The sequence below is a fragment of the Camelus dromedarius genome, chromosome 2 (assembly GCF_036321535.1).
Source record: "Camelus dromedarius isolate mCamDro1 chromosome 2, mCamDro1.pat, whole genome shotgun sequence".
In the NCBI taxonomy this organism is placed as follows: domain Eukaryota; kingdom Metazoa; phylum Chordata; class Mammalia; order Artiodactyla; family Camelidae; genus Camelus; species Camelus dromedarius.
Window position 1 is genome coordinate 63,885,764 of NC_087437.1, and position 13,430 is coordinate 63,899,193.

The following is a 13,430-nucleotide window of genomic DNA, read 5'->3' on the forward strand; positions in this document are numbered from 1 at the left end:
TGGTCCCTGCTGGCGGTGACCTTATTATCCTCTCAGTCCCCAGAGGATTTGGCACAGTGCTGGATATCAGCAAGTATTTGCTTCGTTGGAGCTGATCCCTGAGAAATGACCAGCTAAGGCCTCTCTGTGGAAGAGCAGTCTTTTGTCTGATGTGGAACATGTCATACTTTCAAACGGTGACATCCTACACTGTCAAGGAAGCTTCTTTACAATGCCCCTGCCACCCCCAACACACACAGCTCTGTCACAGCATTGCCAGCACACCCAGCCTTTTAACCTCTGGTATTTTGTGCATGGCCAGTGTGATTATCCAGTGACTAAGCATCCTTAGGGCCATACTCCATCACAGGCCAGCCAAGCTTTGGGCTTTGAGGACATCAGCAAGCCCAACTGGTTACACTTGGCTACTCCCAAGTAGATGGTAGATGCCTTTGGCATTTGTTTGCTGGCAGCCAGGTGTGTGTTTGCTACAGTGGGGCCTAGGAGCTCTGAGCGCTGGAGCCGGAAGGGTCAGGGCTGGGGCTCTGGTGCCCAGTGCTCGCTCCAGGCCTGAGCTCCATGTCCTCGTCTCTCCCTCTGCAGCTTGTCTCCAATGTCCTCATTTTCTCCTGCACCAACATCGTGGGTGTCTGTACCCACTACCCGGCTGAGGTCTCCCAGAGACAGGCCTTTCAGGAGACCCGGGAGTGCATCCAGGCGCGGCTCCACTCACAGCGGGAGAATCAGCAGCAGGTGAGTGAGGCCCCCCTGCCCTGCGCAGCTGGCCAGGGGCTGGGGGGATCCTGCCTCAGCCCCGCTGCCTCCTCCCCGCCAGCTGTGCAATGTTTTCCCTGGAGGGAGCCCAGCGTTCCTGGCTCTGTGGGAATGCTCTGGGGGAGGCTCTGGAGAAGGGGCTCTAGCCCTGCCCTTGCCTGTTGCCTCCTCAGTGACTCCCTGTGGTTTGCGAGCAAACCAAGCAACCTGGGCCCTGAGCAGGAGGAAGTGGCCCTCCACCCCTCCCCAGGAGCTGATGAATTGGTGTGGTCAGACCATCAGCCCTCCCCACTGGGATTAAGGTGTTCCCCAGGGGAGTGGGGAGGGAGGTCTCTCATGAATCTAAACAATTCGTAGCACACTTTCTCCCAGTCCTCAAAATTATATTTCCTCAATATATTTTCACAAAATTGTCCTTTAATTTGTGTTTTTAGCACCAATAGCTGTTTACTGAGAGTTTACTGAGATGGCCTTCGATAACCATGTCCACTGATGCCAGGGGAGACCAGGCCGGCCCACAGAGAGCTCACTAGCTCACAAAGTTTCCCGAGTATAAGGCTGTCCGTGGTGGAGCTGAACAAGACACAGCTCCCATCCTCAGGGAGACCCCGGTAACAGACCATTGAAACAGAACGATCGGGGACTTTACAGGAAGGCCTGGGGTGGATGCTGGCAGCCAGAGCCAGGACCCTCCTCCTCGGAAGGGGCGAGCCTGAGGAAAGGTAGCAACAGCAGTATGTAGGATGGTGATTCTAGCTGAGGAGCTCGTGGGCCAAGGCAAGAAAACACTATGAAAAGCTTGGGAAGCTTCCTGTGGTTCATGCTGTCTGGAGCAGAGGGCAGATTTCAGTTCAGGGACCACTGGGAGGTGAGCATGGGGCAGGAGAAGCCAGGCCATGGCCAGACTGGGGGCGTGGCTGACCCTGGAAGCTGCAGGAGGCATAGAAGGGCTTATATGGGGCAGTAACGTGGTCAGGTGTATGTTTTAGGAAGATCACTGGCTGGCTTGCAGTGGAGGGTGAGTCAAAGGCAGCAAGCTTGGAGACAGAGAGACCAATTCAAAGACTGTCCTGGTCATCCAGACAGGACCTGAAAGAGGCCCAGGCCTGCTGGAGGTGGAGAATGGGATGATGGGATGGTGCTTCCGGAGGATAATGCCAGCCAGGCCCGGGCTGGAGGGAGTGGGCAGGCACGGGATGGGGCTGATGGAGTGAAGGCATTGGGTTGCAGTGGAAAATAAGGAGTGAACTTGGTGGGTCCAGAAGGATCCACATTTGACGGGGCTGGTGGAACCCAGGGAAGCTTTGGAGGTTTGGAGCAGAGGAGTGACATGACAAAGGCAGGGTATTGGAGAGATGGGACCATACAGGGAGCAAGGAGGGCGGAGGAGAGGCTGTCCGGCTTGAACAGCGTGGCTGGAATCCCAGTTGGGTGAGAACTTCATGGAGGCAGTGGGTGGGTGGAGGACAGGAAGGACAAGTCCAGTGCTGTGTCCCAGTGGGGCTTGATCAGGGCTGGATACGGTGCTGAAGGGAGAGGGATGAGTCGCAGAGGAAAAGTTCTGAAAAGTAAGAGCAGTTTACACAGGCAAGGTCTTGACCTTGGTGATCAGGCAGTTGGGGGTGTCATGGGCAGAGGCAGGGAACTTGAGAAGAAGAGCCGTCAGGAGTGAACATCAGGGAGGGTGAGTGGGCCTGATGTCAGATGGTGGTAGTAAGACATTGGGTGTGAAGGTCACCTGCTTTGGGGGCATCTGGACCACCATTCCCTAATGTGGAAATGGATCCCCTTTCTCCACACCTCATCCTCTGGTCCCCACAAAGCCTTCTGTGACCACCCACTTCTCTCCAGCCTAGGTCAGATCCCCCTGCTCAGTGCCCTATTGTACCCTGTAGCCCCACGAGATGGGGACTCTGTGAAGGAGGAACCTTGCCTGTCTCATTTATGGTTATAACTCCGGGCACCCAGCACTATGCCTGGAACACGGTAGGTAGGTGCTCAGTGAATATCTGATGACTGCATGAATCTCATCTAACGCATCCAACAACCCCATCCCTATTTACAGATGAGGAAGCTGAGGCTCAGAGAAGTTCAGTCATTTGCCCAAGGTCTCAGGTGACATCCAGGACTCTGATCCAAGGTGCTTGGTATATAGGTTCACCAAGACTGCTTTTCCCCTTATGCATTGAAGAACCAGGAGGTGTCCCAGGGAGATGGGAGCCAGGGAACCCTGGGGGATGACTTCCACCCCCAACACACGCAGTGTTGTCCACACGAGTTTCAGGAGAGCCTGAGAGATTTTCCAGGGCCCTGCGGGTGGGGGCACAGATGTGAAGGAGTGAAGCCTTGGGAGGAGAGGGGACTGCCAGGCAAGGGGAGGAGCTGTGATGAAAGCATCTGCTTGCCTCCCCAGGAGCGGCTTCTGCTGTCTGTGCTTCCCCGTCACGTTGCCATGGAGATGAAAGCAGACATCAACGCCAAGCAGGAGGATATGATGTTCCATAAGATTTACATCCAGAAACATGACAACGTGAGGTAGGGCTGAGGCTGGGGGGCGAGGCCAGGGTGGGAAGACCAAACCCCAAAGGAGATGACATCCCCCCTCCCTCCCCTTCAAGAGGACACAGCCCAACAGAGTGGTCTGGTGGCTTTGGAATGTGTGTTGTCTGGAGTGCCCCAGCCCTACCCCTTTAGGTCTGTTAAGTGATTTGGTACTGGTGGGAGGAGGTGAGGCTGAGGGAGAGGATGTAGAAGGAAGGAGGAGGAAGAAGAAAGCCACACCACCAGCTATTGGGGAAACTCCTAGCCTAACAAGAGAGACAGAAAGCACAAATGTGGGGCCCAAATGTCACCATCATCATCTCAATCTTCACAGCAGTTTCCATACCTTCTAAGCTAGTGTGTGCCAGGCACTGTACCAGGCATTATCCACCTTATTACTAATCCTATCAGGAGGCTGACAGCCCTGCAGGGTAGGGACCCTTATCAGCATCCTTTGTATGGGGATGGCTGAGACCCTTGCCCAAGGTCACTCAGTCAGGAATGGTAAAGCCAGGGTGCCCCCAGGTCGGCCCACTCCAAAGCCCATGCTCTTTTTATTGCCTGTTTGCTGCTGCCCTAGACAGAAGTGCTGACAGCAGGGACGTGCAAGCAGATGTAGATTAATAGAGTGCAAAATCTGCTTCTGCATACTCCACGGGGACACGAGGCGATGCAGTGGCCTTCATCCAGCATGGCTCCTGGAAAGCCGATAATCCTCCCACGTGCCCAGAAGAGGAGCTGCTGTGTTTGCCTTTGAGGGGTTACTTTCTCCCTGGGAGCATTTTCCTAGGACCCACAGTCCTCTAAGACTGGTGTAAAGAGAACCTTTTGGAGGTTTGGGTTGAATTTTCCATAAAGACGTTAAATGGAATAATATCCCCACCTTAGGACGTGTAAAGAAACAGCCTTCTTCATCAGAACAAATCCCAGAGGCCCAAGGTTCAGCTGGAAAGGAGGGACCTGCCAGGTGGTCCCAACACTTATATACCCCTGAGCTCCACCCTTCTGGAATTTTCTCTCGTGGTCCTGTCTTCACCACCCCACTGGCCCTGGCATTGCTCTGTTCCAGACAGAGCATGGACAAAAGGTCTTTCCTTGATTGCTCTTAGCAGAGCTTCCAGCGGATTTATTTAACTATAAATTGGAACACAAAAGTTAAATCCAGGAAAGTTGCCCTTCAGAAACCGTCCTGCACTCAGGGCGCAGGTTCTCAGCCTGGCTTGGCCAGCACTTCCAGCACATCTGGCCACCTCTGTGTCTTCCCAGAACGTGGCCCTCTTACCCCTCTGTCCTCCCACAGGGCGGGCATCGTCTCAATGCCCAGCCTTCTGTTGCTGGCTCTTGGGCCCCCAGCCCTCCAGCAGAGGTCAGTCTCAGGCCTCTTCCCCAGTGAGTGGCCCAGCCCAGGGTGGCACCCCCTCCCTCCCTCTGCTCCCACTGAGGCTGCGACTTTGGGTCAATAAAAGAGCAGTACCCTCATCACAGACTGGCCTGAGGATCTGCACGGCCAGAGTCAGACCCCAGCCACAGTGGGGGTATTGCTGTTCTAGAATGTGCTCAGGATCAATGACAGCAATCAGGAAAGAGATGAAAGGGAAAAGCCAAGATGCCATCATTTGCATGGGGATAGATGTAATTCTGACTCTGAAATTGCCAGAACTAGGGGTGGCTGGTTCACATCAGAGGCCAGCCGCAAGTAATCATATGCAAATCTCCCGCTGGAGCCCCTTTCTCTGTTTCATCAGCCGCCGCCCCACTCGCTGGGTGCAGCTCTTGATGGAAACACATTGTTTGCTCTGGTCTCTGGTTTGGGGCTGAACCTTTGGCTTGGGTTGGGGGTTGAGTAGTAGGTGGAGGGATGACATCACAGTGTAGAAATGCACTTTGGGGCTTGGCTTGTGTTCCAGTGACTAGCCCTGGGGCCCTGAGTTAGGCAGCCCTGCATGTCATCCTGACTCTGCTGTGTGACCAGGGCAAGTTACAGGCATTGAGCCACTCTGAACCTCAGTATCCTCATCTGCGTGACAAAATAGGAAGAGTACCTAGTTAACAGGGTTGTAAAGAGTAAATGAAATAATGTGAGGAAAGTGCTTAGGACAATATCTGGCACAAAACAAGTGTTCGCTAATTGAGAGCAGCTCTTATTGTTGTTACTGTTATTATTATGATTATTATCGCACTCCTATCAACAAAGAAAGGCCTGGGGATTCTCGAGCTGGAGTGGAAGGGTGATGAGTCACATTCGTCAACTCTCTGTGGAGTTGTAATATTTAGAGAGGGTGATGACATGCTGTTCTCTAACCCCACTGAGAGCAAGGCCACAAGAAAAATAAATCATCTCTGCCGTGTGACAGATTGGGCCTGGCCCTAAGGAAGGGAAGAGGCTAATGGGTGGCAGGAAAGTTTGGCCTGGGTGAGGAAGGGTGACAGACAGGCACCCACGCTCCGTGACCTCATTCTCCCCTGGCCCTGAGGCCATGAGGAGAATTACTGCACAGCACATAACCCCCGGGATTCTGGGGGGCCTGTCAAATGCTCTGGTGCTGAGTTACCACCTGTGGGCTGAGGCAGGCCAAAGGCCAAGGAACCCTTGAGACCCCTGTGGGTCCCCCAGATGCCTCTCCCATCTGATGCGTGGTGACAGGTGGAGATGTTTCAGCCTCTCTGGTTGAACAAGTCACTGGGCCCTGGGGTCATTGCCTGATTCAGACCTGGGGCTTTGAGAGCCCCCCGGCCTGCCCTCACCTCCTCCCAGACCCCTGCCCCTCCTGCAGCTGCAGCGTCAAGGGCAGAGGAGGCCGTGCAGTCCCCACACCTGGGACAAGGGCCTCCAGGACATGCCAGCAGAGGCTGCTCTGAGCCGGCACCTCCGTGCCCGGCCTTGGGAGGAGGGAGACAGGGATTAGAGGGAGGGGCCGCCCAGCGAAGGCACCACAAGGGGGAGGCAAAGTAAACGCACTGACGCAGCCGGAACCCCGTGCCAGTGGGCACTCTTGCAGAGAGGTCACCATTGTGGAGGAAGATGAGTGCTTGTATTGAGCCGACTAGTTCATACACCTGCTCTGCCACTTAGTAGCTGTGGGGACTTGGGCAGGCTACCTAGTCTGAGCCTCAGTTTTCTCTTCTGTGACATGGGAATGCTGATGCCCACCACTCATCTGTTCAGCAAAGGTTTAACCTCTGCCTTCATCGCTGGGAACTGCCGGCTGTGCTCTCAGACACTCAGCTAGAGGCAGGAACCATGGTGGGGACTGAGGGGGACACGTCTTTGTCAATGGGAAGCTCACCTTGTATTCAGGAGGGCACACACACAAGGATTACTTAGTAAATTGGGAACGTATCACATGGGGAGTAGGGGTAGTGACCCCGGGGACCTGGACTTTGCATTCTAGCAGGGTATGATGCTAGACAACTCACCACTCAGGCACTCCGTTACAATTGTGACAAAAGCCACTGAGGAGCAGAGCCTGTAAGAGGGGGCCCTGGAGCTTCTTGCAGGGGAGCAGAAGGGTAGAGGGGGTGCAGTATGTAAAGCACCTGCCCCAGGAGGTGGCTGCAGACTGTTCGCCCTGTGAAGGCAGAGCAGGCTCCTGGGAGGCTACCAGGCAAGAGTCAAGGTCAGGTCACCCTGTAGTCCAAAGATTTCAGGGAGCAGGGAAAACCTAGCCAGGCTGAGAGGGTCCTGGCTGAGTGAGAACGGCCCATACCTGACTGGCCAGGACACGGGAGCCCTCAGGTTTACAGGTTGTGGGTGGTGGGGAGGATCACTCCAGAGATCCCACTGTCTGTGGGATGGAGAGAAGGCCACCTCCTCCAGGGGACGCTGCACCTCTGCTGAAGAAATACCTTCCTCACAGGGCTCCGTCTGTTTGGAACTTGGGAGGGGTTCAGGATAGAGCATGGGGGTCTGGGCTCACTGGCTTGAAGGAGAGCCTCATCCTCAGAGACCCAGGAGCCCTGGGGGGCTGGAGCGAGGGGAAGCTGCGGACTTGGGGGTGGAAGTGAGGTAATGCCTTCTCCGTACACAGTGGGGAGTAGCAGGGTCTGGGGAGGGCTGCCGTGCACCCCCTTCCCTTCTCTCCCCAGCCTCTCCCGAACCTCCCCCTTTTAAGGTTATCATCTCCTCTCCCATCTCCTTCAAGGACTTGGCTGTGTCCCCAGGTCGCCCTGGCGTCTGGCTCAGCTGTGGCGTGGTTCTGAATTATAATGACCGCGCTACAATGTCCGCGATGCTCAGATACCCGTGGGTGGATGGTGCACCCTGTGGGCAGAGAGGAAAAATGTCTACCTCCCCACGTCCACAGCCAGCAGACCAACGAGAGGAGTGGTCTACAAACACGCAGCATTCCTGTCTCCAACCTGACACTAAGAAAAGATTCTTGTCATATCTCACATCAATTACAGAGAAAGTGTTCTCTATATTATCATCTCATTCATTCCACAAGCATTTACTGAGCTGCTACTATGTGTGCCAGGCATGACTCAGAGTAGACAGAGAAGACAGCGTGCTTGCCCCTTAGGGAATACCCAGCCCTCCCCAGTGAGGGGCCGCTGGGCCGGGTGCCGTGGGAATAGTGGCTGAGCACCCAGCTGGCCCTGTTGGGGGAGCCACAGGGGTTGGGTCTTTTAATTAGTCAATCAATTAATTATTTTAGTTGTGGTAAAATATACATAGTATAAAATGTACCATTTTAATAATTTTTAAGTGTATGGTTCAGTGGCATTAAGAACATTCACATTGTTGTGCAACCGTCACCACCTTCTGTCTCCAGAGGCTTTTTTCATCTTGGGGAACTGAAATTCTGTACTCATTAAACACTGACTCCCCATTCCTCCTGTCCTGCCAGCCCCTGGCAGACACCATTCTACTTTCCATGAATTTGGCTACTCCAGGTACCTCACATAAGTGGAGTTATTCAGTATTTATCTTTTTGTGTCTGGCTTATTTCACTTAATGTCTTCAAGGTTCATCCATATTATAGAATGCGTCAGGTTTTCCTTCCTTTTTAAGGCTCAGTCACATTCCATTGTATGCATAGACCACATTTTGTTTACCTGGGCATCCGTTCGTGGACACTTGGGTTGCTTGCACCTCTTGGCTATTGTGGATAGTGCTGCTGTGAGGATGGGTGTACAAACATCTTGAGTCCCTGCTTTCAGTTCTTTGGGGTGTATACCTAGAAGTGAAATCGCTGTGTGATTTGATAATTCTATTTCTAACTTTCTAGGGAGCCCCGTACTGTTCTCCATAGTGGTTCACAGCATTACCTTTGCATCAGCAGCACACAAAGCTTCCAGTTTCTTCACATCCTTGCGTGGGGTTGGGTCTTGACAACAGACCTGAGTTTGTCCTGGGACACAGGATGGGGACTGGTGGGGAAAGGATCCAGCGACTGTCTGAACTCCAACTGGGGGGCCTTGGGGGGAACAGAAAGGGAGAGCCGTCAGAGCGCAGGGGCACTGACCAGTTGAACATGTCAGGCTGTCTTTGAAACAACTGGACTCAGTTGTGCTTCGTGATGCTAATTCTAAAAAGGATTCAGACTTAAGAAGGCTGATTCTGGGCAGGGTGAGTCAAAGAACACATTGTGAAGATGGAAGGGTTAGAATCAGGGCATAAAAGAAGAATGCAATTTTTTTGACCTTTTAAAAATTAACATTTTTATTGTATATACAAAGGGTGTATGTTCTTTGTAGAAAAATTGGAAACTAGGAGCAGCACGAGAAGAAAACAAAAAGTACCCATCTCCTCACCACTACATCTCGGTCCTGGCGCAGGCGCCCTCCCTTCCGCGCTCCTTCTTTAGGGAGCATTTCCCCAATTCTCACAAGTCTCTGTAAACAGAAAGCCTGTGGGTGCCATGAGGGTTCACCGTGCAGTGGTGGGAGGAGGATTTGGTGTGTAGAAACAAGAGCGAAGGGCTGGGGGTTGGAATGGGGTCTGCAGAAGGCCGTGCAGCCGGCCATGGGGATCCCAGGTCATACCTTGACCCCAGATTCCCCTGGACCCAGTCCTGCCAGGTGCCAGGCTAGTCACAGGGCCCTCTGCTTTCCGAAGGAAGGGGTCCCGTCTCCGTGGGAGTGGAGTGGGCACGGACGTCCCAGGACGGATGCTCCCTGTAGAGGTGTGCGCAGACACCCAGCGTGTTCAGCATCCTCTTCGTGGCCTTCTCCTTCGGCCTCTCCCTGCCTGTGCCCTCAGGAGGCCCTCTGGCTGCTCCCCATGCAGATGCCCAGCTCTAATCCATTCCCCCACCCCTTGGAAAACACCCAGTGGTTTGGTGTCCATTCTCAGCCAGGTGTCGATGGGACCACATCTGATTGTCCTGCTCTCCTAGTGCGCACGGGTGACCCACCGCCCCTCCTTTATCGTACAAGGGGTGTGGACCCACATGGCTCTCCAGGTTGTACAGCTTGGAGCAAATGGAGGGATGCTGAGGGAACAGCCCTGTCAGTCCAAAAGAGACCCCTGGCCTGTGGCTGGGCCTCCCCAGGCTACACACTGGGGGCCTCTGGGGCTCTTCCTGCCCTGCTTCACCAGGACCTTCAGCTACCACAGGGCTCCCCACCCCAGGGCCTCTGTTTCCCAGGTCCCTGTGCCTCCTGGGCCCCCGTGGACAGATAGATGGTTTGCCTCTTGGCATTTCTTGAATTTCCTGTCCATGCCAGACGAGGAATGCAGGAGCTCAGAGGGGCAGGTCCTTGTGCTGTTGCCACCCAGCCCCCTGGCGAACCCAGCTCCTGGCTATCCAGAAGCTCTGTCAAGTCCTGGGGCCTGCTGGCAGCGACAGGGAGCAGCAGTGAGGATATGCGCTTAACCAGAAACGCACATGGTGAGTCTGAGCTGAAGCTGCAACAAGAGCTGAGGGCCTGCCGTGGTCACTGGGATGAAGAGCCTGCCTGCTCTTGCCTCTGGAGCAGCATGGACCGTGAGTGATGGATGGAAAGCAATTAGGGAGGAGCGCATAGCGGGAGTGGGCCTCCCCAGCTTCTGCGCGCCCTCCACGAGGCCCTGATTGCGTTGCCAAGATGAGCTCTCAAGTGGGAGCTAATCGATGAATTAGTACCTTCCTGCAAGTCTGGGCCCTGTGCTGCTGTGAAATGGCCTTGGGCATGACCGAGGAGCAGAGCAGGAAGTCTTGGCCCGCAGAATAGACAGCCTGCCTTTGGGTAAACCTTGTAACACAGAGGAGCCTCCAGAAGTGACAGTCGCTAAGCAGAATCCTCCCCCGAGGCAGCAGAGGAGTGTGACTTCGCCTCTGGCAGGAGGAGAGGGGAATGTAGAGGTGGCAGAGTTCCCATAAGTGTGTGGGAGACACTGCAGGGTTCAGAGCTGGGACCTGTCTAAGCTTCCACACAAGTTAGACGCCTTGCTTTGAGCCACCTCCTCCCTGGCCGCTGGTCACTGTCACACCACCTGAAGGAAGAGGGCCAGCCACCTACCCATCCCTAATTCCTTGGCAGCTGTTGAAAGAACTCCTTCTACAGAAGAGTCGGTCCTGGCAGCAGACTGGATGGAGGCTCAGGCATTCTAAGGCGCCCAGAGGCCCCTTCCACACGGGCGCTGTTTCTCACGTCTCCAGCACAGACCCGGAGGCTGCCTGGCCCCCATAACCGTCCCACCTTTTGCTCTGTGAACACTGCTGGGCGTCTGCTGGGTGCCAGGCTCCCCAGGCTTGCATCTCAGATGGCATGCTTGGGACCCCAGGAGGTCCAGTGGGTGGGGTAGAAGGAAGAGCTCCTGGAGTAACTGGTCCTGACTCTTCCTTACTTTAAACTAAGAATAGTCTCTTCCATTCAACAAATATATGTTAGACACTGAGTTCAAATATATACTGAGCTGTGTCCTCCTAGGGGATACGCTGAAGTCCTAACCCCTGGTACCTGTGAAGGTGACCTTATTTGGAAATAGGGTCTTTGCAAATGAAATCAAGTTAAGAGGTCATGAGGGTGGGCCCCTAATCCAATTAAGTAGTGTCTGCGTAAGAAGAAGAAAATGCTGTGTGAAGACAGAAACGCATGGGGAAAGCATCGTGTAACGAGGGAGGCAAAGATAAGAATGACGCAGTGGCCATCAAGGAAGGCCAAGGATCGGCAGCCACCCACAGAAGCTAGGATGAGGCAAGGAAAGAGTCTACCCAGAGTCTCAGAGGGAGCAGGGCCCTCTGACACCTAGATTTCAGACTTCTAGCCTCCAGAACCATGAGAGAATACACTTCTGTTGTTTTAGGCCACTCAGTTTGTGGTGACTTGGTATAGCAGCCCTAGGAAACTAATACAGACACCTGCTATGTGCTGGATATTGCGCGAGGTGTGTGTGTGCAGAGGGGGTGGATAGAGCAGAGGGCAAGGGCAGTGGGACCTGTCCTCATTCACTCAGTCATTCAATTGAAAATTTTATTGAGCAAGTGCTCTGTGTGCCAGACACTGTGCTGAGTGCTGGGATGTAGCCCTGAAAGGGATAGTCCCAGATCCCTCCTTCCGAGACTTTACATTCTAGTGGGGGGAGAGACAGACAGAAGCATCATAATAAATAACAACAGTAACAGCAACAAAAATAATGTATTAAATGGTGAAAAGTGCAATGGAGAAAAAGACAGCAGGGAAGGGAGATGGCCCTATGGGAGGGGTTGTAAATTTAAATAGGGTGGTGGAAGCCTTGAGAAGCTGACATTTAAACTTGCATATTACCAGGAAAGATTAAAATAAATCAAAACAGAACAAAAACAATCAATAGCCAAGCCCCACCCCAGGACAATTAAGTCAGAATCTCTGGGGATGAGGCTCCGGGACCTCTCCGTAGGAAAGCTCCCAGGTCATTCTAAAGGACGCCGGGTCTGAGAGTCTCTGGTCTAGCGGGCTGAGAGCTGCAGTAGGGGAAAGTGCTCTCCCAGGCCCGGTGAGGCCCCCTGTGGAGGAGAGCAGGGTCGCAGCCCGCCCCGTGTCCATAGAGGGCAGGCAGAGGTGTCCCCGCTGAGTGGCTCTGGCAGGTACAGGGCTCAGAGCTCAGTGAAGCGAGGCCCCCGAGTCCTGGTCCACACGCATCTGCCTCGTTTTTCTGGGGGCAGCCCATTCTCTTCTTCCTCCCCTCTCCTCCCGGGCTTGGTGCTGTGGGTTACCCTGCCCAGTAGCAATCCTGCCTCTGCCAGGTTTGGGTATTTTTCCCTTCCTACCATAGCGCCACATCAGCCCCCAAAGCCAGGCATCTGCTGCATCGCCAGGGACCCAGCGGGAACAGCCCCTTGGGCCTGGTGTCTGTCGGCTTTGCATTTGAAATACTGATTCTTGCTGGAGGAGTTCTTTGACTCTAGAGCAGCCGATCTTGACCCTAGCTTCCCTTAGCTTTGATTTCCTTAGAGTTAAAGAAGAATTTCTAGGGCAGCTATGTAAGGGTGCTTTTACAAAGACTGGGAGAGACCTTTCCCTTCCTCCTGGGTGGGGCGGGGCGGCTGCCTGAGAGACTGAGAGGCCGGGAGGTGACAGGTGGCTTGGGGTGGGGTGTGGACTTACTTAAGGAGTAGGGGTCAGCGGGGGGAGCATGGCCGCTCCCCCTCACATGCTCCTCTGTCACCAGCATGGGTGTCCACAGACCTCTCCGGGTGGGGCGCTGAGCCTGTCTGCTGCACCAGCCACCAGGCCTCAAAGCTTGATGGAGACTCTGGCTCCCTTCATCTTCCAAGTCCCTGCCCCGTGGCTGCCACTCTGGAGCAGCTCGTCTGAGTTCTGAGGCCCGTGGGCTGACCAGCGGTCTCTCCTCCCCCACCTCCCCCTCAGCGTTACTTCTTTCCCCTTCACTGGTCTCCTCTCTCATCAGCTCCCCCAACTTCTCTGCTCTCTTTGGCTTTCCTCTTGTGGTTGTCTTTGCTGATCTGGGCTGGGGTCAGAGTGGCTGGAGGAGCCAGGATGCCGGGAAACAACCCTGGGCTTGGGGATGGGAACTGCTCTCTCATACTTTTCCTGGGAGGTGACGCAGCCTGGCCCAAGCCCTGGGAGGAGCTCCTTGGTGGCCCAGCCTCTTTCACTTCCCCTCGCGGGAGCTGGTGTGGAACTGCCGAGTGCGTCCTCTCTTGATGGAGTCCTTTACTTGCCACACCTACCCTCCACCTCCCTCTGCCCCATAGACAATGCCAGACCAG

The 13,430-nt window shown here is 54.4% G+C and overlaps 1 protein-coding gene across 1 annotated transcript in view; it reads left to right on the forward strand.

Moving 5' to 3' along the window:
• ADCY5 (adenylate cyclase 5) overlaps nt 1-13,430 on the forward strand; it is a 141,336-nt gene that overhangs the window by 83,230 nt on the left and 44,676 nt on the right. The window contains exons 2-3 of the mRNA XM_010981526.3: nt 583-732; nt 3,167-3,288. Coding sequence (XP_010979828.3) covers nt 583-732; nt 3,167-3,288 — 272 coding nt within the window. The remainder of the gene's footprint in view (nt 1-582; nt 733-3,166; nt 3,289-13,430) is intronic.